General features: G+C 46.9%; 1 protein-coding gene across 3 annotated transcripts in view; it reads right to left on the bottom strand.

The window, feature by feature from the left end:
* Positions 1–26,997, bottom strand: part of PHRF1 (PHD and ring finger domains 1) — a 606,102-nt gene that overhangs the window by 433,783 nt on the left and 145,322 nt on the right. For all 3 annotated transcript variants that reach the window (XM_069223077.1, XM_069223079.1, XM_069223078.1), the window contains exon 8: positions 4,663–4,835. In XM_069223077.1, coding sequence (XP_069079178.1) covers positions 4,663–4,835 — 173 coding nt within the window. The remainder of the gene's footprint in view (positions 1–4,662; positions 4,836–26,997) is intronic.

Genomic DNA, 26,997 nt, shown 5'->3' with positions numbered 1-26,997 from the left:
ATCCAGTAGACATCTGTTCGTGGCATGTAGTGCTGTAGATACACATGCTTTGCATAAGTCCGCCATCCAGTGTTGGGCTCAGAGTATTACAAGTTGTTTTTCTTTCTGCTTAAGATGTCCGGTAGTTGACTGTGTATCCCTGTATGATAGTCAATCCCGGGACTCCAACTTTGAAGAAAAACAACTTGTAACACTCCGAGCCCAAAGTGGAATGCAGAGTGAAGTCCCCACACGCACAAATGTGGAGTCGTTAGAGGGGAGCTGACAGAACTAGGGACTCCAAAATATCAGTACCTGAGTGTCAGGTCGCAGATGGTCAGTCGTGCAGGAGGACCACCAACAAGCCTTTGTAAATGCAAGAGGAGCAAAGGAAGAGTTGCAAGGCTGAAGGGGACCAGCAAGGCCCAGGGGACTCGGCCCTTGGGATGGGAGTCTGGGGGTGACCCACAGCAGTCGGGAGAGCCAACGGAAGCAGTTGCAGCCCCCATACACAACCCACTGGCAGCAGGCACAGTAAGGCCCAGCCAGCACACCTGAAGAGGAGTCCCACGTTGCTGGAGCAGTCGAGATGACACTGTGCTTGGCAGGATGAAGTGCTGAAGGCCGGGACCACACGGAGTCTGAAGATCCCTTGGAGCAGGAGTCAACAAGCCTTGGTAGTTGCAAGAGTCGAGGCACACAGGGGTACTGTTCTGCAAGGACAGGCAAGGGCTCACCGTCTCCCAAGATGGGTAGCTGGTAGGGAGGACCAAATGGGCTACTCCAGACCCCTACCTGTGAAGCGGTTTCCATGCGGTTCCAGTGGAGGGCAGATCCACGCAGCCTAACGTTGTTGCTGTAGCTGCCTACAGATGCAGGGGAGTGACTGCTTCAATCCAAGGGAGATTCCTTCTTTCTGCAGACTGAAGTCTCACCAACTCAAGAGATTGCACAGCAAGGGAAATGTTGCAGTTGCTGGAAAGAGCCAGAGAAACAATGTTGCACAGCCAAGTCCTTCGAGGATTTGCAGTCTTGTCAGTTGCGGTGCCAGTGGCCAGAAGTAGAAGTAAATGATGCAGCGGAGTCCTGGAGGAGTCTTGCACGTCAAATCTGGGGATCCCATCCTCAAGGGAGTCACTCCTTAATTAGCCATAGAAGCAGGTTTGGTCAAATTGCAAGGTGACCACCTATCAGGAGGAGTCTCCGACATCACAAGCCTGACCTGGCCACTCAGATGCTCCCAGGGGCCTCTGCACATCTTGGTTTTAAGATGGCAGAATCAAGTGGCCACCTGGAGGAGCTCTGGGCACCATCCCTGGGGTGGTGGTGGACAGTGGAGTGGTCACTCCCCTTTCTTTTGTCCAGTTTTGTGCTGGAGCAGGGACTGGGGTCCCTGGGCTGATGCAAACCGGTTAATGCAAGAAGGGCACCAAATGTGTCCTTCAAAGTAAACCAGTGGCTTAGGGAGGCTATCCCTCCAAAGCCTTGTAACACCTATTTCCAAGGGAGAGGGTCTTGCCTCCCTCTACCACAGGAAATCCTTTGTTCTGTCGTATCCTGATTGAGCCGGTCAAGCAGCAAGAGGGCAGAAACCTATCTGAAGGCTGGCAGCAGTGCAGGCTGCCCGGAAAACCCTAGAAGACTGGTAGGAGCAATAGTGGGGTGGGAGGGGGGTCCTCTAAAGTGCCCCCCAGAGTGCATGCAATCAAACAACGAATACTGGTAACAGTATTAGGGTATGATTTCGACATGTTTGATATCAAACATGCCTAGGTTCAGAGTTACCATTATGTAGCTGGACACAGGTAGTGACCCATGTCCAGTACAAAGGTAAAATGGCGTCCCCGCACTAAGTCCAGTGTAATGGAGCTAGAGTTCGTAGGGGCATCTCTGCTCATGCAGGGGTGCCCTCACACACAGGGACCTGCACCCTGCCCTCTGGACTAGGCGGGACTACCACAGGGGTGACTTATAGTGACCTGTACTAAAAGGATGCACGCACCTGTTCATGTAGGCTGCAATGACAGGCTGCAGACACATTTTGCATGGGCTCCCATGGGTGGCACAATGCATGCTGCAGCCCATGGGAAACCCCTGGAGTCCCAATGCCCTGGGTAATTAAGTACCATATACTACAGACTTGTATGGGGCACTAGTATGCCAATTGTGGGGGTGTACTTAGGTCCTAGGCAACCAAATTTAGAGGGAGAGAGTACAATCGCTGGGGTCCAGGTTAGAAGGATTCCAGTGAGAACAGTCTAAGCACACTGACAGCAGGCAAAAAGTGGGGGTAACCCTGCCATGAAGAGGGTACTCTCGTACAGCATGAGAAGTCAGATATACTTAATACTGTCTAAGGAGCATGACTGAGCTATGACTTTTCCTCCAACAGATCTTTGGCAGCCTCGTCAATTCAGACTTCTGCTTGTGGATCAGCTTTAGTCATGGCCCGTACTGACACACTTACCCTACATAATCCCCCATTGCAAGAAACTACACTGCCTCCCAATTCAGAAGACACACCAGTCCAAGATGATGACCCATGCCATTTAAGGCCCTGCACAACAAAGGACTAGCATACATCAACAAATGCCTGACCTTCCACCAACCAACCAGACACCTCCCATAAGCTTTCCTCTCCCTCGCAGACAACCCACGGATCCATCGAACCATCAGTATAGGACGTGCTTTCCCGCAACTGGCAGCCAAGGCTTGGAACAACCTCCCTTTGCACCTCATGTCTGCACCATCACACCAGCGATTCAGAAGAGAACTAAAGATCTAGATGTTCGAATGATTATTCCTCCACACAGCAACATACAGCTCCAGCACCTTGAAACCCTCACAGGTGATTTGCCACGCTTTATAAATGTTTGATTGATTGATAGATAATGAGAGCCCTCAATACATCTGATCTCCTTGATCCTCAAAATAATTCTGAAGCGTTTAGTCTGTATTACAGCGCATCTAAAGAGCATGCCAACTCTGATCTGCTTTGATGCTCTGCAGAAAGTTGTTGGCAGGCTTTCAAAACAAAGTTTGACCATTTAAAAGGACAACATGGATCTTTGTTGAACTTCTGATCAAAATGAAAAAGAGGAGGGATTCAGCGAGCTTTGCCTCCTCAAGATTGGAGCCCCCACTAGCTGGCAGAAGCCTGCTTTTACACATCAAAAACTACATCAAAGGCTCGTTGAACCACTTCTTGAGCTCAGGATCAGATCTAGAAGTGGAGAAATGCCATGCCACGATTCTAACATTTAAGAATGGCTAGGGCATTTGCTTCTATAATCAATGTGGCTGCCACAGAGATGACATTGTGGAGCAGAATAACAACTCTACTCTCACCCTTTTCTGGGGAGAGGAGTTGGGCGCAATGGGGGTGTTGGATCACCTCTGTGCTACAGGTGCTATAGGGGTCAGGCCTTGCGTTCGGTATTTGCTAGTGCCGAACCGGAAACCCGACACTTCTCCAGGCGTGGCAGAGCCACCTGCATAGTAGCTGGAGCAGTCATCAGCTTTAACCCTTCTTTCAACACAAGTCTAGAATAGGATTTGACTTTACAGTCTTTCTTAGTCACTCTTTGCTCAATGACTGGACAGTCACTGCCACATACTTCAACAGTGTGGTCAAAGCTATAGACTTTAATGAGGAAAAGATTGGTGTGACCTGTAATGTCATCAGTCGGCTCTTCAATGATAATTTGCTTAAGACAACTGTGTTCATGTCAACAACCATTTTAGCAGGCAAGTTCAAAAGGCTTCTGCAGAACCAGTTTTTTAAAACCATTTTGTGTACAGAAGACAAGCTTTTTTCAAACCGTTTTCTTTGGACTTAACTACTGATGAGACTAGAGCAGGCACTTCCTTAGGGAATGCCAGTTCTGGAAGTTATACAATTTTCCTTTTTTGCGCATGGAAGCATTAGTTAGAGCACTTCTCACAGAATCATCCCCTGACAAGCGGTCACCTCGTTTATAGAGAGGAAATCCTCTTTCATTTAAGAAGATTGTCTGCAGACATTGAGTTATGAGAGTTTATGTCGAGGATTAAGTTAATAAATGTACTTTAAGTCCGGACTGTGTTTGCAGGCAAAACAGGTCATGAAGATTGGTCTCTTCTTATCTGCAAAAAGGCAGTTGAAAATGCCTCCTCAAGGCCAGGGTATACCAGAAAACAAATCTCAGAAAACACTTATGGTTGACAGGAGCTGAAGAACATGCAGGCTGGAACCTGTGGAAGGTTCTTGGAAAAACCCAGAAAGGCAGTTAAGAGCTCAGTTCTTCCAAGGACTCCCTCACACAGAATGAGCGGTATAATGTGAGCTATTGTAGCTTCTAGGGGCAGCAGAGAGCTCAGCACTTACCAACTCAGTGGCTGAACCATTGTATTTTGCCATTTTAAAATTAAAAGGGATTTACAGCTGGAGTGGTAATGAGTCAAGTGTCAAGCATATGAATCTATTAAAGACACAAAGCTGGGGACGTCACCAAAATCAGGCCCTATGTACAGAATAGATCAGCCAGACCCTATACGAGCACACTGAGCTTCAGGGAAAAAGGTTAAGCATATCGCCCGAATGTGGTGCTTGCGTACAAGGGACACAGCCTAAGGATAGGACAGTGGACAACAGTTTCCATAAGACAAGGACTGACAAACAAAATGAAGATTAACATATCATACCTCGTTCCTGCGTGTTGTTGTTCGGAGCCTGTTCACAGTTTCCCGCACCCTCTCACTCTGTCGAGTTCGCGCAATGGCGCGGGTTCGTACAACATTGGTGCGCAGCCTGTTGGAAACCGGCTGAACGTCTGCCATCAGGGTAGCAACTTCAGTCTCACTTATGTGCTCCTCTTCTAAAAAGCAAGAAAGAGATGTTCATGCATAAAACTGAAAACAGTCACTCAGTATTCTAGATTTATGCAGAATGTTTCAAAAGACATAAGGGAAAATGTTGCTTAGCCTCTAAACATTTGTTTGTAGGATGTAGTGCTGAACATTCACATGGTCTGAAAACCCCCGCCATCTAGTGTTGATTTGAATGTCTACAACTTGTTTTCCTTCAAAGAATACTTTCAAGTAACAAGCTATGGTGACTGCAACATTAGTTGCTAATGTGCATGGGCACCTGCTTGTTTGGCAGATTGTTTTTCCGACAGCAGTTCAGTGTATAGATGCAGCAGATAGGACAGTATGGTGACAATGCCAGAAGTTACTCACAAAGAGTTAAAGTACGTGAAGAACCAAATGTCTGCAACAACCAAAGGCTTCCAGGGAGGTGGGTGGGCACATGTCAATCTACAGCACTATAAGCTACAAACAGATGCTTACACAGAAAGCAACTTATTTAATTTGTAGAAAGTTTGGTTTTGGACACGTGTTCTCAGCATAAATTGTAAAGCAGTACTTTCCTAAGCGATGACTAGCTGGTGGATATTGCAGAAGACTGAAACAAGGTTCTTAAAACATACCTTATTAGAATGCTAGGTCATCCACACAGTAATGCTTGGTGAAGTGTGTTAAGTGGACCAAGTAGTTGGCTTGCAAATGTTAGCTATGGGAATATTTCCAAGCAAACAATAGTGGATCCTTTCCTTAATGTGTAATCCTGCCTGGGAGGATCGAGCAATGTTATTTTAGCCTTTAAGTAGTAGGTTTGACTATACTTGGCACTCCATCTGGCAGACGCAACCAAAAGTTGCATAGTCATGTGAAAGAACTGGGTTCTGTCAATGTAATACATGAGGACATGCTTGACATCTATGTACAGAAGGGCCAATTATGCTACAGATTGTGGCGGTGGGAAAAAGGCATGGAGCTCTATTGTCTGATTGAGGTAGATGGGGCATACAACTTTGGGAATTAACTGAATTTGCCCCGAGACAGTCCTATAATTAAGAACTTGGAAGAAAAACACCTGCAAAGTGAGGGCCTGCAGCTCGCTTAAGGACATAACAGCAACAAGGAAGTCCATCTTCCAGGGAGGAACTATAACAGGCAGGAAAAAAGTGGTTCAAAAGGAAGACCCATGAGTATGGATAAGAAAACATTAAGGTTCCACAATGGGCGGGTGGTACACGGGGTGGGATAACGCATTTGATTTGTTCCACAAATGCTTAGATAACTGGAATATCGAATAAATGTTTCCTGATCTGCATGTAGGCTGCGATACCGAAGGAGTGAGAGAGGAGGAAAAGCATAGGCAAAGATCTCTGACCAATTCATCCATAGAACATTGCCCATGGACTGTGGGAGCCTGGAGATGAAGTTTTGGCACTTTGCCTTTTGAGTAATGTCAAAGTGGTTGACCTCAGGCCCCCAAGCAGCGTAAGTATGGGAGAAGGACTTATGGCTGGAGTTCCCACTCATGGACTTGTCGCTGCATCCTTCTAAGCAGGTCTGCATAGCTATCTACTCCCGTAAAGTATTCTGCCAGTAGGTGAATGCGATTATGGAGTGCCCAAATCCTCTGCACTAGGGTAAACAACTTGGGGGGAGAGGGGAAGTTGTATGAGCTGTATGAGCATAAGCTCAAGGTGATTGATGAGGAGACACCTATGCTGTGGAGACCACATGCCATGAACAGTTAGATACCCAAGATTTACTCACCATACCGAGAGTGACGTATCCGTATTTATGGTCACATGCTGAACAGAGTCCATGAAGGGCCAAGCCTTGCAACAGAGTGATGCTGTTCCACCACTGCAGAGAGCAATGTATGGTGGCCATATCAACACTAGCTCTTCCCAGTGACTCTCCGCTTGGGACCATTGTGCTGATAGCCACTGCTGGAGAGGACGTATGTGCAGTCTGATATGAGTATTTTGGCTTCAAATGAGGCAATCATCAGTAGGAGGTGTATGAAAGTTCTGACTGTTCTAGGAAGATAGCTCTTTATGTAGTATACCCAAAAGAGGTATGTTATGTAAAGAGCGAGGCGTGTCAGACATTTGTAGCATACACAGAATCAATAAATATGCACATTCTCAAGAAGGAGGTCCAGGTCAATTTGTAAATTAATAAGTACACTGTTTTGAGATATCACTGTTTTGAAAGTATACAGAAATAAGCTTGCATGTGTATCTTTAAAGCAGCAATTTTAGCCTATGGGAAAAAACATACTTCATATGGATACTTAGCAGCGACTTACAGGATTGCTCTTCTGGAGTTAAGGTAAGTATAGGGCAAGGTCCAAGGCAGCGCCAACAGGTCACCTCAGCTGGCTCTAGGTCATCTGGGTGCAGAGGTGCATTTCAGCATCTGGCGCCCCATTTAAATCAATGAGGGAATGGTCTGGTTCAAAAGAGGCTACATGTAAGCCCTGCCTGATGATCTGGCTGGAAAAAAAAAAGAGGCAGTTCTGTTGGAATGCCTGCTCCCTGGCTTGGCTGGGGTAAGTCTTGCAGGTGACATTATTGAGAACAGCGCCTAAGAATAAATGGATCTGAAGAGGTTGGAGATGGTACTTGACTATTTATCGTGAATGAACCCCAAACTGTAGAGGAAGGATATAGTGGTTGTATGACAGACCGCACATACCTCCTTCTCCAGCAGTGCCTATCAGCACGATGGTCACAAGTGGAGAGTCACTGGGAAGATCCCTCAGATGGGCAGCTACCCCAGATAGGCATTTGATTAATACCCTAGGGGCTGTGGTGACACCAAATGGCAATTTCTTGAACTGATCATGTTGACAACTTGCCACAAAGCGTTGGTCATGGCGGTGAGTATGACGGATGGGTGTGTGCAAGAAGGCGTCCTTCAGATAGAGTGGAGTCATGAAGTCACCTTGCAGCAGGAGCAGGATGACATCCTGTACAGTGACCATGTAGAAATGTTCTGAGAGGATTTGTTTGTTGAGGGTCCAGCAGTCTAGTATAAGCCCTTAGGGAGACATCTTTTTTAGGGGTTAGAAAGTAGAGGGAGTGCACTCCCTTGCAGTGATGTTGTGGTGGCACCAGTTCTATTGCCATTTAAGGATGGGAACCTGAACTTCCTCTTTAAGTAAGCGCTGGTGTTCCGGGCTGAGGGTATATTTGAGAGGAAGCATGTTTGTTGGGGTTAAGGTGAGCTCCTGGCAGTATCTGTGCTGTATGATGGAGAGAACCTATTGGTCGAAGGTGATCGCTTCCCAACAAGGAAATAACCCCTGAAGACTTCCCCCAACAGGTCTTGTGTGAGCAGGAGGGGCATAGAGGGAGTCACAACTTAGAGGCAGAGGTTCCTTTAGCTAAGTCTCCTTTGCCCCTACCCTTGGTGTTGTGACCGCTATAGGTTCTTCTAGAGAACCCCATGAGGACTACTGGTGGTATGGTTGTTGCTTTTGGAAGGAGGCGGAAGAGTCTGGGGAGGCGGTCTTACTGCCTGTCCTGTAGTCTGATCCCCAAAAGGACCCCCCTTGGAGTTGAAGTCTGCGGGGCACACATGGCCTTGGCTGTGTTCATGTCTTTCTTAAGTTGTTCCAGCATCTGGTCCACCTGGAGTGCGGGGAAATGTTCACCATCGAGCAGCAGGTTCAAAAGATGCTGCTGTACCTCCGGCTTAACACTGGAGACACAGACCCAAGTGTGATGTCTGATCAAAATACTGGGACTGCAACCAGAGCACAAGGGATGGTGGCATCAGATACTGTCTTCCCCTCAGTTACTAGTCCTTTCCACACTGCCTATAATCTTCGAGGAGGTGTTTAAGGAGTTTCTCTATTACATCCCAAAGTGCCCGGTCGTACTGGAAGTGTAGACCCACTGAGTTGGCAATTGTTCCTTGTGTGGCTGATTGCACTGTCACTCTCTTGCCAGCTTGTTAATCTCCTTGTCAGGAGGAGAAACGTCACCTGTAGCTTGTGCATTTTCCCATTTTAGAGCCATGAGAACTACTAGCAAGCCTGGGGTTACATGGCCACAGATGTGCAGTGGATCACTGGGGCATGATTTTGATTTGTTATCGACTATATACATAATTACCTATGCCTTGACAGGATCTTTGAAAGTCTCTGAGGTGATCTTCAACATACTCATGGGTAGGAACTGAAGGGTGCACTGGGTCTTGGACAATGTTTCAACCAGGAAGTCATCTTCCTGGACAACATGGATATCAATTTAATGATATGTAGCTGTCCTACATATGATCTCATGGCAAGCAGTAGTGTCATGGGGGACTAAAGACTTGGCTGGATCCAGATCCAGATCTGAATCACAAGGGATGATCAACGCCACAACTGTCCACATGTCATCCCTGGGCTCCAGGTCATAAGGAACATCTAAAGCGTCAGCTGGATGGAGTGGGCTACTCTCCTCATAAGAAGAATATGGTAACCCCACCAAAGTGTATGAAGGAGGAGGTACATGAAGTGGTGGAGGAAGTTATGGTGCAGGAGGAAGTAGAGGAGAAGGTTTCCTGATGTTTTTTTATGCTTGTGAGGTGGAGGAGGCTCAAAAGCAAACTGCTCTTTGAAAGTCAATTTTCTCTTCCGTGGAAGAATGTCTTGCCTTTGGCAGCAGCTTGGTGGAATTTTTGTCGGTCTGTGGGTGGATAAAACAGCTGCTTTTGTTGAGTATCTAGGAGGTGGACGACTGCGTCCTTGGCGCAGTGTGTGCTTTCTGAGTCAAGGGAGCCTTCAACATCGGTGTTTTCAGCCCTGATGGTTTCAACAATGCCAATGTGGGCTTCAGTGGCAGCTTCAGTGTAGGAATCCTCTTTGGTGCAGGAGCAGAGGGCAATTATACACACAAAATAAGCAAAACATAGCATAGGAATATACAGGGCCCTAGGGGAGGGCCAAACCATACACTAAAAAAGTGGAATGTGAAATTGGAACTCCAACCAAGGTAAGTGTAGTGATTAGCTAGTGGCTGGGGCCATTTAGAAACACCGGAGGTAAGTACTGTAGGTGACCCCAGCAACCAGGAGTAAGTCAGTTACCAACCCAGTTGTCTATAGGCTAACACACAAATCAGTGGTTGTAGTTTGTGGAATTCAGGATCCTTCCGAGCGGACCCTGGGGAAACAAGCAGGCAAGAGGACGGATGGAGAGTACCCCTACCCTAGATGTCCAGAAGACAGGAGTACCTACACCAGGGACCCAAATGAATTGTCCAGCTGCGGTCAGGACTCGTGGACCAGGCCGGTGAAACGCAGGGACGGATTCCAGACGTGGAGGACGGACAAAGGAAGGGGACCGAGTCCAGCACCCAGGTGGTGCAGGTGGCAATGCCTACCCCTCCTGAAGGTGAAGTTCCTGCTAGTCGGTGGAAGAAGTCCAGCTGTGAGGTCCAGGAATCAAAGAAGATCCCAGGAGTCACCTATGAGCTGTCCCTCAACAGTCGCCGGATTAAAGGAGAGTCAGTGACCACTCAGGGCACCAAGAAGCACTGGCAAGTGCAAATAGAAGCAGAAGAGATGTTTGCAAAGTTGGGGGGGACCAGCAAAGTCCATGAGACTCCACCCAGAAGGGGGAGTCAAAGCTGGCCCTCATCATATAGGAAGGCAAGCAGAAATCGATGGAGCCCACATGAGTGATCTACAGATGCAAGACACAGGGAGTCACAAGGAGGCCTTACCAGCCTAACCAAACAAAAGTCCCATGCGCAGGATCCTGCAGCTGATCTATGGTTTGCAGAGCGCTGGGCTTCTTGGAGGCAGAAAATGTCCCGGAGAAAGAGTCAACAGGTCTTCGCAAATGCAACAGTTGCAGTGCACAGGGATGCCAGTCCAGTAGCAGGAGCAAGGACCTACATACAGTGTACCAACTTGAACAGATGACAAGCAGGACCCAGGTGAGGCCACTGCCACACCACCTGTGAAGCAGGATCTTCAGATGTCCAGAGACAGCAGACCCCACCAACCGGTCGACGATGCCTTGAGGTGCCTGTGGATGTAGGGGAGTGACTCCTTCACTCCAAGGAAGATTTCTTCTTGCTTCCTGGTGCAAACAGAATCATTGTGACCCTGGAGGAAGGACAGCTTTGGATGTTGCAGAATTCTTGCAGGATCCGGAGAAACTATGTTGCAGTGGGAGTCTTCCCACCAGAACCAGAATTGTTCGGTTCCAGGCAAAGACCAGCAGCCGTTCCAGAGACCAGGGGCAGAAGACGTCTTGCAGAGAGGTCCTTGTAGACTCTTGCTTGACAAATCTGAGGACCCACCAGTGAGGGAGCCCTTAAATAACTCTAAAAGGGGTTTGGTCACTCTCTGCAGTGACCTACCTATCAGAGTGGGTTAGGGACGTCACCTACCTGGCCTAACCAACCAGATGTTTCTAGGGGCCTCTGTCAATCTTATTTTCAAGATGGCAGAATCAAGTGGTCACATGGCGGAGCTCTGGGCACCTCTCTAGGGGATGAGCTGGACAGGGGGGTTGGTCACTCCAGTGTCCTTTGTGTAGTTTCGCACCAGAGCGGGAATCCGGGGTTCCTGAACTGGTGCAAACCGGATTATGCAAGGAAGGCACCAAATCTGCCCCTCAAAGCAGTCTGGCGGTGCTCAGCGGCCACCCCACCTCTTAGACACCTAATACACAAGGAGAGGTGGTCTGTTCCTGTGGCCTGAGCCTGGCTCATCAGCAGGAGGGCAGAACAGTGCCTTGGGTCAGAAGCACGCGGGCTGGCAGCTGGACCCCGTAAGGCTGCCCAGGTAGAACTGGGGGATCCCATAGGGCACCCCCAGCGTATATGGTATCATGTAACTACACTGGAATCGGCGTAGGTTCCAAATAGGTTTGATACCAAACATGCCTAGCATTATGTAGTTGGACTACTTGTGTTGACCAGTGTCCACTACACACCTTAAGATGGCTTGGGGTCTGTAGGGGTACCCTGCTGTTACAGGGGAACCCTCAGACGTAGAGACATGCACACTATTCTTGGGCTGAAGGGCCTGCCAGAGGGGTGACCTATAGGGTCTAAGTGTAGTGGTCAGGTTTTGGCAGTGAAAGGGTGCATGCATTGGAACCCTGGTGTACCAATGACTTGGGTACCTGGATACCATATATTGGGGACTTACATGGATGCACCAGTATGCCAATTATGGGTGTGAAAGATAACCAACAACCACATTTAGTGGAGAAAGAGCTGTCACTGGGGTCCTGGTTAGCAGGGTCCCAGTGAACTACAGTGCAAGCACACTGACATCAGGCAAAAAGTGGGGGTAACTATACCAGAAAGATGGCACTTTCCTACAATATTTATCTACAGTCGCACATGCTACAAACATGGAGTTACACTGACATTTGTATTGTACCAACTCAGATTTCTTCAGTATAGTCTAAGGGATGCAGTGGATGGACCTCCCCCTTTTAATATGCCCTGAATAGGTCTCTCAATGACAATGTGTCTCAACTAAAAAATGGTAAGTGGTTCCGAGTTAATGCCCAACACAAATGCAGTGTCCCTGCAGAACAAAAAAAAAAAAAAAAAAAAAAAAAAGAAGAGGGTGGCTAAAGATTAGGAACGATCTTCCTGATTACGAGAGGTCATTTGGGTTCTTTATTTTGGACTCTTCCACCTCCTACCTTTAGATGCTTGGGAAAATTCCCAAGGAACAAAATTTCTAGGAGGATAACATCTGCAAAACTGAAATTTCTTTCAAAAATATACTTCGTCTAGGTGAACACAGGACCATGATTGAAATGAATGTTCAACATGAATGGCCTTTAAAAGACGCACAACACAGCCTAAGTGGCTGCCAAACATATAACAAAATAAAAGGGCCTCTGAAAGGGATCAGGGTACAGGGACTGCCCTGGCCACATCAGAATGACCTAGCATTCCTAGATGGAAAAAAGGACTGCTGTGTGAAGCACCTTAAGATGTCTGATTTCTCAGCTCAGGCTGCCATAATTTACACGCTGACTACAAAACAGCAATTCCGTTTGAGCTGAAAGAAATCCCACAGACCTTGTCACATCTAAGTTACTGAGGGTAAAATCACCCTCCGAAAAAAGACTTAGGATGACAGTACAATGAACTTCTACACAAACAAAAATGATACAGGAAAAAAATAAAAGCACTTACTAAGAGCTACATTCTAAGAACTGCTTAATCTTTGTGAACAACACTTATAAATGCTCCACAAGCAAGAAGCTTGCAAATTGTTGATTTTAGAGAAGCCACAAAGGTTACCTACCAGGTCACAACATTAATATCAATGGATGCAAACATGACCACCTTATTTAGAGAAGAGGGTGTCAGGTACTGATGGGGCCGGCCCTGCCAACTTAATTTTTAATGGCAGGGCACAAAGAGGCCACGAGATCCCTCATGGAAGCTTCTGACATACTTGGGCTGGTCTTTGTATTAGATGACAGAATTAGAAAACACAAAGGCCTGCCTCATCCCAGAAGCCCAGTATGGCATAAAATGCTAAATCATCGAGCGGGACATGTTGGAGAAAGAGATTCTTGCAGAATGTAAGGCAGCGTCTTAACACTTTCATATAATGAGCAGATCACTGGCCCGCCAGCAAAGCATGCATAGAAGAACAGATAGATCTGGAAGATATGAGTGAATAATCCAAACCAAGGAAATTGATGTAGCCATGGATGAAGGCTGATTGAAATGAAGAGACTACAGAGCAGTACGAGAATCCAGGCAGGCAGACCACGGACTGTGAAAGACTTTCAAAAGCCAAATATCCTTCAGAAATACAAAGTTCTTGAGTGTTTTCAGTATTAATACAGGAGCCTGATTACCAAATGCATCAAGGGTTGAGTGTTTGGGATGTGTGAGTGGCGGGAGGGTATTTACACACACAGATACATATGAGAGGCCAAGGGTGCACTGGAGGGCACAGGGGAAAATTTCACAGCCCAGGAAATGATTACATGGAATGTTGATACTTATAATGTTAGAGAATTGAATAATCCTTAAAAGAGGAAAGGAAACACACACACACTCTCTATGCTGAAAGGGGACATAGGGGTACTACAAGAAACCCACTTGCTAAGACAAGATAAATAACGTTGCACCAATAAAGTCCCCCAAACAAAATTTGCCTTTGGAAAGGAAAAAGGTAGGAGTGGGAATTTCGATCCACCGAAACTACCCCAAACAAAACAATGGATGCTTGAAAGAATAAGAGGGGTGATGGTTTTATTGAGAGTTGTTTCAGAGTAGCCTACTCCACTGGTTCTCATTATTCTTATAAGAACATAGTTGAGATTCCACACTGGGTGCTGGATTGACCTAGGTGGGGTTTACTTTCTTTCCACGTTTTTGGTGTATTTTTATTACAGATTTTTTTTAAAAGGTTTCCCCCTCCATACAAACAACTATGGCAGGTAGCTGTATCTTTACTGCAACAGATGACAATATGGATTTGAGCAAATATAACAGATATCTGACAATGTCACTGGTTATTTTCTGCAAGTCTTCTCTAGAGCACCACGAAATGAAATGTTTAAACACAGCTGCACAGTATTGGCGAGTGGTCAGTTTCTTCGCCTCCCTGATTACATCCACCCACAGAAAGCATGGAGGTAAAATTCAAAATTTTAACTAGTCAGAAATCATGCCATTTGGCTCATACTGGCAAGATGTCAGTAGCACACCCTTTTCCTTTTTGTTGTCAGCAGGATTATTCTGTTAGGGATTTATAATACCTTTCTTGTGGAACTGTCAGTAGATGAATAGTGTGTCTGAGGTGCCCACTGAGGTGTGCTAAGGATTATTGAGTTTATCAAGCTTGTTATGAATGGCATCTCTATAAAGAGGTATGCAAATATTCCATACAAACTGATCAACTGTGCATTCTCGTTGGGAGTGGGGGTGTGGATATTGGGAGAGGAACTCTGGACATTTTAGGTTTCTTTTGTTACAAACACGTCTCTCTCCCTGATGTTCACCATATTGTGAATTTATGTCTAATACCTCCATAATAAGTTCTCTTTTGTGAGAGTCTCAATCCTGCCTTCCTCGGTTTTACTCTCTTCGAAAGTATAGTGCCACTAACTCTTTATTTTGAATGTTTGCCCATATCCGTAGTTCTTGGGCTAGCTTAGATAGTGGATGCGATTTTGTGCCAACTGTGACCTTCCCCCTTTGGAGAAAAATGAGTAGTGTGGTCCACTTTGATCTTAACAGTTTTGCCTTGCACCTGTGAATGAAAGACCTTTGGAGCTAGAAATATTGTTTTTAGCCCTAGAAATCTGATGTTTTAAAGCCACCTGTTTTATCCACTAGCCCCCATTGTGCACCCACCCATGTGGAACTTCGTAGGTGGTGAAAGTCAGTGTGGAGACTGGGTCTGCAAAGTGCCTGCCTTATGTCATGCTCTACTGTGACCACCATTTCAGTTCCCTTTGCATTTTGTTCGTCCAAATCCCATGTTGTCTATGACCATTGATGTATAAACCATTCCTGTAGAAGTCTCATGAGAAGACATATTAGAGGTATTAACGGGATGTAAGATGGCATGTTACCCAGCATTTTCAATATTGTTCTCACAGGTCAGGAACTGTGGCTTGTGGTAGAGGAAAACTTGTTCCCATAGTACCAAAACTAGATTTGCCATTGCACCCTCTCAACACCTTCCTCCGAAAGGTAAAGTTCAAAATGCTCACCTTGGCCTACAGCTGATCTGCTCTCAACTCCGGAGACTAGATGGAGGCATTGGGACTGAATGGTGGCCCTGGACCTGCAGAACACCTATTTCCATATCGCCGTCCTGCTGACCCACCGGCGCTACCTGCAGTTCATGGTGGGCCATGAGCACTTTCAATTCGCTGTGCTTTCTTTTGATTTCACTAGTGCCCACTGAGTGCTCACAAAAGTGATGGCAGTATACCGTCAGAGGTAAGGGGTGCCAGTCTTCCCCTACCTTAACGACTTGCTGCTGAAAGCAGACAAACCCCAGGCAATCATCTGCCCCCTCCAGACTATAGCGAACCTCCTGTCATCTCTGGAATTCATTATCAACGTGCCAAAGTCACACCCAACTACTTCTCAGATGCTCCCTTTCATCAAAGCCATTTTGGACATAGTTAGTTTTTGTGCATTTCCCCTGGTGAAGAGTCCAGGACAATCAAACTATGATCCCAATCTTTCAGCTTGGTCTTGGATTTCCGAGACTGAGGCTGATGGGTCTGAAGGTCTCCTGCATCCTGCTGGTCATACACGCCAGGTGGCATATGCAGGCTCTGCACAGGGACCTCAAGTCACAGTGAGCTCTCAGACCACATACAGATTTCAGCAGAGGCAGCGGAACGAAAGATCTGCAGTGTTGGTTGCCGGGCCATGATTGGGCAAGCAGGAGAATTATTTTCCTCCCACACCCAGAGCGGATAGTGGTGCCTGATGTCTTCCTTTTGGTTTGGGGTGACCATCTGTGAGAGGTAGATATCGGAGGCCTCTGGTCTCCAGCGGAGTTCTGGATCAACCTTTTGGAGAGGAGGGCTATCCATCTGATGTTGAAAGCCTTCTGTTCAATCATCAAGGGGATGTACAGGTGCTCATAGACAACACCACCGCCATTTGGTACTGCAACAAACAGAGGAGTGGGGGTCACAGACCCTGTGCCTGTAGGCTCTGTGACCCTGGAAATGACTAGACTGCCAGGGCATTTTCCTCCTGGTGAACCACATGGCGGGCTCACGGAATGCCAGGTCGGACAAGATCTGCCGTCAACACCTTGCAAATCACGAGTGGCTGTTATACCCGGAAATGGTACAAGGTCTCTTTCGCAAATGAGGATCTCTTTGCAACTGCAGAGAATGTGCACTGTCAGCACTTCTGTGCCTTGGTCATTCTAAGGTGTTTCTGGCTCAGAGATGCGTCCTGCCTCAAAGGGAACTCGGGACTCATGTAGGCCTTTCTGCCAATACCACTCCTGCTCCAAGTTCTCAAGAACACGAGGATAGACCGGGTCAAACTCATCCAACTGGCTCTGTATAGGGCACAGTGTGGTACCAAGAAATCATGGGCTTGAGCAATTGTCCTTCAATCAGCCTGCCCCTCCTGGAGAATCTGCTGTCGCCAGCAACAGGGCTGGATTCTGCACCCAGGTCGCAAACATCACTTACATGCTTGGGGATTGTGTGGCGACAGCAGGATTGTCACAGTGTTGTTTCAAACGCAAGCAGCTGGGCCCCACATTTTAATTTCGCTCATGTATTCACCTTCCTTCAAAGCTCTGCCAAGCTGTCAGCATCACCAGGGCAAAGATACCGAAACTGGTATGAACTTCTGAATTCCCTTTCTTAAGTGTCTACTTGTTTTATTATTTTAATAAGAAAGCTGACTTGTGTCAGATGAATTTTACATGTGACCACAGTATTTACTTAACAGTGCACAGCTGACAAGTTTCCTATGCATATTTGTGATGTGCAGCTTCACTCAAGGTTTTTTTTTTTTTGCAGTCTGAGAGTTGTTGTCCTGTTTTATCGTGGAACAAACAATAGTGCAAGTCCCAGAAATCAAAGAAAAAAACTCGAATGAAGCAGCATATCACTCATGGCCCTTGGAAACTTGGCACGGCTGCATGGTGTACTGTTTAGCTCGTTTGAGAAGCATGATCCTTTGGTGTCAAATGTGCTTTAGAAGCAGATAGTAGTTAGCATGCACAATCTACCTAGAAAATATGAGGTTCAAACGCCGGTTTCAGCCTTGACTAAATAGTGTGATCTTAAGTCAAATTACTGACCAGCTCCATTAGTGTAAAAAAATGCAGAGTGGTAAAGCAGGTAATCCATCTTCTAATGCACCCATATGGGCCTCATGCTTGCATCATGTATCATTCCTATCGCCCTAGCTTGTGCCATCAGAAAGTGCATGTGCCTTCCATCCATCACATCACAGGAACTTCAGTACTCAACTGACCACCAACATCACCTGTGCAGTGAGACTGGTATCAGTTTCTGACTTTTTAAAATTTGTACTTTTTTTTTTTTTTTTTAAAGAAAGACATCTTGCGTATGATTAATTTACCAGTGTATTTATTAACACTGCAGTATTTCAGTCCCAGTGGATTTAAACAAAATCGTTGTCCCTTGATGTGAAAGGCAACATGGAAGACAATATCAATCCAACAGCTAAATAGCACATTGTGTAACTAGGAAATCTAAGTTCTAAATCCTTGCTTCTCACATTTACCAAATTGTGGGATAGTAGAGAAATCACTTTACTTCAGTGTGTGACTTTTACAAAATTCTCTCGTGTATGTTTTAATCATTACAACCTTGCTTATCTATCATAACAATGTAGGCCATATATAGGGGTGTGCATAACATCTGAGTTGTCCCTTGCTTGTGGCATCAGTGGTAGCGGATGGTGGGCAGAGGAAGCAGTTCATAAATATTTTAAGTACATACAGCCTTCATTTGTAACAAATGTCACTAAATGCAGTGATTTATTCTAATTGCTGCTCTGAAACCCTTCTATATTTGTAAAAAAAACACGTTTGGAATTGTAAGACTATATCATGTTTTAACATTTTTATTGTATAATTTACATAACAAATTACACTACAAAATTGCCTTAGCACTTGGGTAAAAGCCAGACACCTGGTCATAGCTTGGCTCAACTGTCCCTGTTAATTTTCAGTCCTATCTCTAGTCCTGACTCCAACCAGGCTTACATTAATGATATATGCAAGATGGCAATACAGTATTACTTTTAGTAGCATAACTTTAGGATATACAGCATTACCGAAGTTTAGATGTTTTTATATTTTCTTGGTAAATGAGGGGTTCTATTGGTTTCTTATATAGTGATTTCAACATCCATTGTGAGACCTAAAGTACAGATGGTCTAGTTGCATTATTTATATAGCACATCATACCCCGGGTGAGATCATCAAGTGCTTCGATTTGCACTGGGTTCCTGAGCACCCTTCGGAGTGCATGGTTGAAAGGAGGTTGTTTTCATTTTGACCTACGTGGGGTATATCGATGAGGTGTGCAAGGTTGGACGAATTGGAGTGTTGGTGCACATAAGCATGGGTACAGCAGATATGTGGATCAGTGAGTTCATTGTGGTGTATGGGAATCACTCAATAGTGCCAGAGGAACAAAACTATTAATAGCACTGTTACACTACCAAGAGGAATTAAATGGAGCAGCAGGAAAGCAACACATTGGAAACAGGTCTACCCGACACTATAACAGAAATCAAACAGCCTGAGACACGGTTAACTAATCAGGGGTATTATAAGGAGTCTACCCAGGGGCACCAAAGAAGCAACAGAAACAAAACCTATTGGAGACATTTTTAGAACAACAGGTGCTTTTATATAGAGACTGTCCAAAAGCTACAGAGGTGTGACCCATTCCAGACACTGTTAAACCCCTAAGGACTATTAAATGGAGTCTGTCAAGAAACAAATGAGGATCAACACGTTGAGGGCACTGTTAAACCAACAAAGCAATTATGTATGGTGTTAACATAGGATGACATGGAGATTGGTAGAATGAAGGACAAGAAAGACGAAGCAAAGAAGAAAACGGGGTTATTGCCCCACACCCTTCCTGGACCTGACAGATTCAAAAGGGAAGGCACAACAGGAAGATGCCCTCAACTTTTCACCCTCACTTGTGTGCCATGGCTGGAGCACGGTATAGAAGAGGATCAAATAGCTGCAGGAAAGCAAGGAGTGGAAGGGGTGAAGCCAGAAGAGAGAGGGGAAGTCTCAAACAACACTAGAAGAAGGACTCCTGTAGTTCGAAAAAGAAACAGAGAGAGGGAGAGACTAAGAGAGAAAGAAAACAAGGCAAACAAGAGTGTGGAGAGGGAAAGGGACAAAAATGAAAGAAAGAAACAGAAAGGGAGAAATGGGAAAGAGGTGGAAAAAATAAAGAACCACGTAAAAAGTGAAGAGACGGAACTAAGATAGAAAAAACATTCGTAAAGCTGGACTCTGCCTTGGAGTGAAGGAGTCACTCCCCTGCATCTGCAGGCACCAAATGCAACGACGACCAGCTGCATGGATCTTCTCTCCTCCAGAGCTGTATGGATCCTGCATCACAGGTGGTGGTCTGGAGGGATCCTCTTGGTCCTCACTACCAGATGTCCAACTTGGAGCTTTAAACCCTTGCCTCTCCTTGTAGGAGAGTATCTCTGTGCACCGCAGCTCTTGCAGCTACCAAGGCTTGTATGTTCCTCGTCTAAGAGATCTTCTGGCTCCATGTAGCCCCGGCCTCCAGCACTTATTCCTCCAACGCATAGTCTCTTGTCTGTTGCTCCAACAACGTGGGACACTCCTCCAGGTGTGCTGAGTGGGCCCCACTGCAACTCCTGTGCCTGCTGCCAGTGAGGACTGCCTCTTCTTCTTGTGACTCTCCCAGCTGCTGAGGGTCACCCCGGACTACCCTCCTTGGGTTGAGTCCCCTGGAGCTTGCAGGTCCTCTTCAGCCTTCCAAAACTTTCTTCTCAGACTCTTGTATTTGCCAAGGCTTGTTGGTTTTCCAGCACCACTGACCAACTGCATCTCGACCGCTGATGTGGGATATCACTTGCATCACTTCTGGAATTCCTCTTCTGCTCCTGTGCTGCACTGCTGACTTTCTTTGTCCACCGTCGGCCTGGTCCTGCATCCACAAAAGAAGGGTGGGTAGTTTCTCCTGTCACCACCGGACACTCCTTCATGAACTGGACTTGGTCCCCTGCCTTTGTAGGTCCTTCCTTGTCAGAATCCACCTTTGGGTTCTTCTAATCTTGTCTGGGTCTTGCACAATCCTTTTCCAAAGACCTCCTGTTGGGTTTGGGGAAAACCAGGTACCTACCCTCTCTCCTGGTCACTGAGGGCCACTCTGGTACTCACCTCTTGGGGGTTCCTAGTTCATTCAACTCCCTTCTACTGATTCCACTTCCTTGGGTGGGGGACTGACTTTCACATTCCACTTTTTTTTTATATGGTTTGGCCCTCCCTTAGTTCCCTCACTGTTTGCTATTGCTTTTACCAATGCCTATCGCTTTATATGCTATTTTCTGATTTCTAATGTGTATAATAGTGTGTTTACTTACCTCCAGTTGGGGTATTGCCTATATAGTATTTTAGTATTTGTGCTACTATAATAAAGTAACTATATTTTGGAACACTGTGGGGTTCTTTCATGTGTGCAAGTGCTGTGTGACTAGTGGTATTGCATAAGGTTTGCATGTCTCCAAGATAAGTCTTGGTTGCTCGTCCACAGCTACCTCTAAAGAGTCCTGGCTTCCTAGACACTGCCTACACTTCACTAACCGGGTATAACTGGACCTGGAAAAAGGTTATAACCATAGGTGCTCACCACAAACCAGGCCAGCTTCCTACACCGTAGCTCATCGCTGGAAAATGAGGGGTTCTGTCCAAAGCCCTTTCTAGCCCTAACAGGGCCAAACAGGGGGGTCAGCCCAAGGCAAACAAAAAATCCTCAGTCAAAAAAATTACTGGGGGGAATATGAAGAGCAACGCATTACTAATACAGCACAGGAGACAGAAAGAGGAATAAAGAGAGAGCGCGCTAGTTTCATGCTCTTTATTTTATTCTGCAAAAGTTTTGCGGTGTCACAGCTTCCTCACCTAGTCTTCCTTATGTTTTTATACACTGTTAAGTATTTAGCAGCTCTATCTGACATGCCATTTCATTTACACATTTCTCTTCATCAGTTGCTAAGACTGTCTGGAAGTGTTTTTTTCTATTGTGTTTATGGACTATTACTGTGTATTTGATAGTGGTCTGATTTTACTATTTTCTTTTTATTATTGCGTGGTTTTAAGAGTAAGATGGTCCTTATGATCCTGTTGCCTTTACCATAACATATACAGATTTATAAAGCGCATGGCTACCTGGAGGCCTCCCAGCGCTGATGGCAGAACCCTTAGAGTTAGCAGAAAGTTAGTCTTTAAACATCCAGGTTTAAAGAGCCTTCCTAAAGGATAGTTCATGGTTGATAGGGTGAAGGCTAGGTGGCAAGAGATTCCATAATTTGGCCCCTTGGAATGCCAGCGAGCTTCCACCCCATCTAGACTTCTTAACCCTAGGGATCACGGCTAGACAAGCCGTGAATGACCTAAGTTGTCTAGTAGATATGAAAAAGGATGCCAATGTTCTGAGGAGAGGGCCTCTCTTGTGTAAAGTTCTGTGCATAATACACAGGGTCTTATCCGGCATGCAACAGGAAGCCAATGAAGAGAAGAGATTGCTGCTTTTACAGAATCATACCTAGGTATATTAAGAAGCAGACGAGCCGCACCATTCTGTACCACCTGCAACATTTTAATCACAAACTTGGGGGATCCAACAAAGAGAGAGCATTTCCGTAGTCCAACCGTGAGCTAATCATGGCCTGTATAATGAGTCTTTTAGCAGTAAGAGGAAGGATTTTAAAAACCTTCCTCAAAAGCCTAAGAAAACCAAACGAGGTAGCGGAGATTTTGTTGACCTGTTGTAGGAAGTTGGCTCTGTATGTGCTATTTCAAAGTAAGGAATAGCATGCACAGAGTCCAAGGGTTCCCCTTAGAGGTAAAATAGTGGTAAAAAGAGATAATACTAATGCTCTATTTTGTGGTAGTGTGGTCGAGCAGTAGGCTTATCCAAGGAGTAGTGTTAAGCATTTGTTGTACATACACATAGACAATAAATGAGGTACACACACTCAGAGACAAATCCAGCCAATAGGTTTTGTTATAGAAAAATATCTTTTCTTAGTTTATTTTAAGAACCACAGGTTCAAATTTAACATGTAATATCTTGTTTGAAAGGTATTCCAGGGAAGTACATTAGGAACTTTGAATCATTTCAATTGCATGTATACTTTTCAAGTTATTCACAAATAGCTATTTCAAAAGTGGACACTTAGTGCAATTTTCACAGTTCCTGGGGGAGGTAAGTTTTTGTTAGTTTTACCAGGTAAGTAAGACACTTACAGGGTTCAGTTCTTGGTCCAAGGTAGCCCACCGTTGGGGGTTCAGAGCAACCCCAAAGTCACCACACCAGCAGCTCAGGGCCGGTCAGGTGCAGAGTTCAAAGTGGTGCCCAAAACGCATAGGCTAGAATGGAGAGAAGGGGGTGCCCCGGTTCCGGTCTGCTTGCAGGTAAGTACCCGCGTCTTCGGAGGACAGACCAGGGGGGTTTTGTAGGGCACCGGGGGGGACACAAGCCCACACAGAAATTTCACCCTCAGCAGCGCGGGGGCGGCCGGGTGCAGTGTAGAAACAAGCGTCGGGTTTGCAATGTTAGTCTATGAGAGATCAACGGATCTCTTCAGCGCTGCAGGCAGGCAAGGGGGGGCTTCCTCGGGGAAACCTCCACTTGGGCAAGGGAGAGGGACTCCTGGGGGTCACTTCTCCAGTGAAAGTCCGGTCCTTCAGGTCCTGGGGGCTGCGGGTGCAGGGTCTTTTCCAGGCGTCGGGACTTAGGTTTCAGAGAGTCGCGGTCAGGGGAAGCCTCGGGATTCCCTCTGCAGGCGGCGCTGTGGGGGCTCAGGGGGGACAGGTTTTGGTACTCACAGTCGGAGAGTAGTCCGGGGTTCCTCCCTGAGGTGTTGGTTCTCCACCAGCCGAGTCGGGGTCGCCGGGTGCAGTGTTGCAAGTCTCACGCTTCTTGCGGGGAGTTGCAGGGTTCTTTAAAGCTGCTTCTTGAAACAAAGTTGCAGTCTTTTTGGAGCAGGTCCGCTGTCCTCGGGAGTTTCTTGTCGTCGTCGAAGCAGGGCAGTCCTCAGAGGATTCAGAGGTCGCTGGTCCCTTTGGAAGGCGTCGCTGGAGCAGAGTTCTTTGGAAGGCAGGAGACAGGCCGGTGAGTTTCTGGAGCCAAGGCAGTTGTTGTCTTCTGGTCTTCCTCTGCAGGGGTTTTCAGCTAGGCAGTCCTTCTTGTTGTTGCAGGAATCTAATTTTCTAGGGTTCAGGGTAGCCCTTAAATACTAAATTTAAGGACGTGTTTAGGTCTGGGGGGTTAGTAGCCAATGGCTACTAGCCCTGAGGGTGGGTACACCCTCTTTGTGCCTCCTCCCAAGGGGAGGGGGTCACAATCCTAACCCTATTGGGGGAATCCTCCATCTGCAAGATGGAGGATTTCTAAAAGTTAGAGTCACCTCAGCTCAGGACACCTTAGGGGCTGTCCTGACTGGCCAGTGACTCCTCCTTGTTATTCTCAATATTTTCTCCGGCCTTGCCGCCAAAAGTGGGGGCCGGGGCCGGAGGGGGCGGGCAACTCCACTAGCTGGAGTGTCCTGCGGTGCTGTGACAAAGGGGTGAGCCTTTGAGGCTCACCGCCAGGTGTTACAGCTCCTGCCTGGGGGAGGTGTTAGCATCTCCACCCAGTGCAGGCTTTGTTACTGGCCTCAGAGTGACAAAGGCACTCTCCCCATGGGGCCAGCAACATGTCTCTAGTGTGGCAGGCTGCTGGAACTAGTCAGCCTACACAGATAGTCGGTTAAGTTTCAGGGGGCACCTCTAAGGTGCCCTCTGGGGTGTATTTTGCAATAAAATGTACACTGGCATCAGTATCGAGGCATCTAAATTAGGTTTTTGAAACAAAGGTTTAACAATGGCATGTTTCCATTGTTTCTGTACTGTGCTCCTAGACCCTTGGACTCTGTGCATTCTAGTCCATACTTTGAAATAGTGCATACAGAGCCAACTTCCTACAATATCCAGGACTTTTTGCTGAAAATACATTGCAAGGCTGTTACTATGTTCTTGAGGGGCATCCATGGGAATCAACTTTTGTTGTGACTGGGTGATCTCATTAACAACCTGAAAGATCTCCCTAGCGGAGTTTGATGCCACCTCAATTTTGGATGAATAATATGCCGGGTGCAGTGTGCAAATACGCATCGGGTTTTCAATCGGTTTCAATGGGAGACCAAGGGGTCTCTTCAGCAATGCAGGCAGGCAAGGGGGGGGCTCCTCGGGGTAGCCACCACCTGGGCAAGGGAGAGGGCCTCCTGTGGGTCACTCCTGCACTGGAGTTGCGATCCTTCCGGTCCTGGGAGCTGCGGGTGCAGGGTCTTTTCCAGGCGTCGGGATTTTAGAGTCAGGCGTGGCTGTGGGGGGTCAGGGGGGACAACTTTGGTTACTCACAGTCTTGGAGTCGCCGGGGGGTCCTCCCTGTAGCGTTGTTTCTCCACCAGTCGAGTCGGGGTCGCCGGGTGCAGTGTTGCAAGTCTCACGCTTCTGGCGGGGATTGCAGGGGTCTTTAAAGCTGCTCCTCTGGAAACAAAGTTGCAGTCTTTGTTGAACAGGGCCGCTGTTCTCGGGAGTTTCTTGGTCCTTTTAGAGCAGGGCAGTCCTCTGAGGATTCAGAGGTCGCTGGTCCTGGGGAAAGCGTCGCTGGAGCAGTTTTCTTCTGAAGGGGGAGACAGGCCGGTAGGGCTGGGGCCAAAGCAGTTGGTGTCTCCGTCTTCTCTGCAGGGTTTTTCAGCTCAGCAGTCCTCTTCTTCTTAAGTTGCAGGAATCTGATTTCCTAGGTTCAGGGGAGCCCCTAAATACAGGATTTAGGGGTGTGTTTAGGTCAGGGAGGGCAGTAGCCAATGGCTACTAGCCCTGAGGGTGGCTACACCCTCTTTGTGCCTCCTCCCAAGGGGAGGGGGTCACATTCCTATCCCTATTGGGGGGATCCTCCATCTGCAAGATGGAGGATTCCTAAAAGTCAGAGTCACTTCAGCTCAGGTTGCCTTAGGGGCTGTCCTGACTGGCCAGTGACTCCTCCTTGTTTTTCTCAATATCTCCTCCGGCCTTGCCGCCAAAAGTGGGGCCGTGGCCGGAGGGAGCGGGCAACTCCACTAGCTGGAATGCCCTGTGGTGCTGGAACAAAGGGGGTGAGCCTTTGAGGCTCACCGCCAGGTGTTACAGCTCCTGCAAGGGGGAGGTGATAGCATCTCCACCCAGTGCAGGCTTTGTTACTAGCCACAGAGGGACAAAGGCACTCTCCCCATGTGGCCAGCAACATGTCTCAGGTGTGGCAGGCTGCTGCAACCAGTCAGCCTACACAGGTAGTCGGATAAATTTCAGGGGGCACCTCTAAGGTGCCCTCTGGGCTGTATTTTACAATAAAATGTACACTGGCATCAGTGTGCATTTATTGTGCTGAGAAGTTTGATACCAAACTTCCCAGTTTTCAGTGTAGCCATTATGGTGCTGTGGAGTTCGTGTTTGACAGACTCCCATACCATAGACTCTTACAATGTCTAAGGTTTGGCTTAGACACTGTAGGGGCACAGTGCTCATGTACTGGTGCCCTCACCTATGGTATAGTGCACCCTGCCTTAGGGCTGTAAGGCCTGCTAGAGGGGTGACTTATCTATACTGCATAGGCAGTGTGAGGTTGGCGTGGCACCCTGAGGGGAGTGCCATGTCGACTTACTCGTTTTGTCCTCACCAGCACACACAAGCTGGCAAGCAGTGTGTCTGTGCTGAGTGAGGGGTCCCCAGGGTGGCATAAGATATGCTGCAGCCCTTAGAGACCTTCCCTGGCATCAGGGCCCTTGGTACCAGGGGTACCAGTTACAAGGGACTTATCTGGATGCCAGGGTGTGCCAATTGTGAAAACAAAAGTACAGGTTAGGGAAAGAACACTGGTGCTGGGGCCTGGTTAGCAGGCCTCAGCACACTTTCAATTGTAAACATAGCATCAGCAAAGGCAAAAAGTCAGGGGGTAACCATGCCAAGGAGGCATTTCCTTACAGAGCTAAAGGAGAAGAGCGAGGGGCTGAGGAAGGTGCCAATTGAATGAGATGATTTTCCTCAAAATGGAAACGAGCAGTGGTTGAAAAGCAGCAGTATGCGTTTGCTTGTCATAGAGGGAGGAAGAAGGATGCGAAAAATAGGTACCAATGTAGAGAGGGCTAATCGTGTGAGGATCAGGGGTCAACATATGTTAAAAAAGGGAAGAATGTTAGTAAGATGCCAAGGCAAGTCAGATAACCATGTCCAGTAAGCAAGACACCAAAGTTCAGAAAAAGACAACAAACATCCAAACACTCAATCACTGTACCACACAACACAGGTAAAAGTGAGTCAGTACTCAGGTAGGCATAGAAAGGGGGGGTGGAGGGTGCACGGGAATGATGAGACGAAAAAAGGATGGACAGATGTATGGATATACAATTA

Source organism: Pleurodeles waltl, chromosome 3_1 (assembly GCF_031143425.1).
Source record: "Pleurodeles waltl isolate 20211129_DDA chromosome 3_1, aPleWal1.hap1.20221129, whole genome shotgun sequence".
Classification (NCBI taxonomy): Eukaryota; Metazoa; Chordata; class Amphibia; order Caudata; family Salamandridae; genus Pleurodeles; species Pleurodeles waltl.
This window is presented reverse-complemented; position numbering and strand designations above follow the sequence as displayed.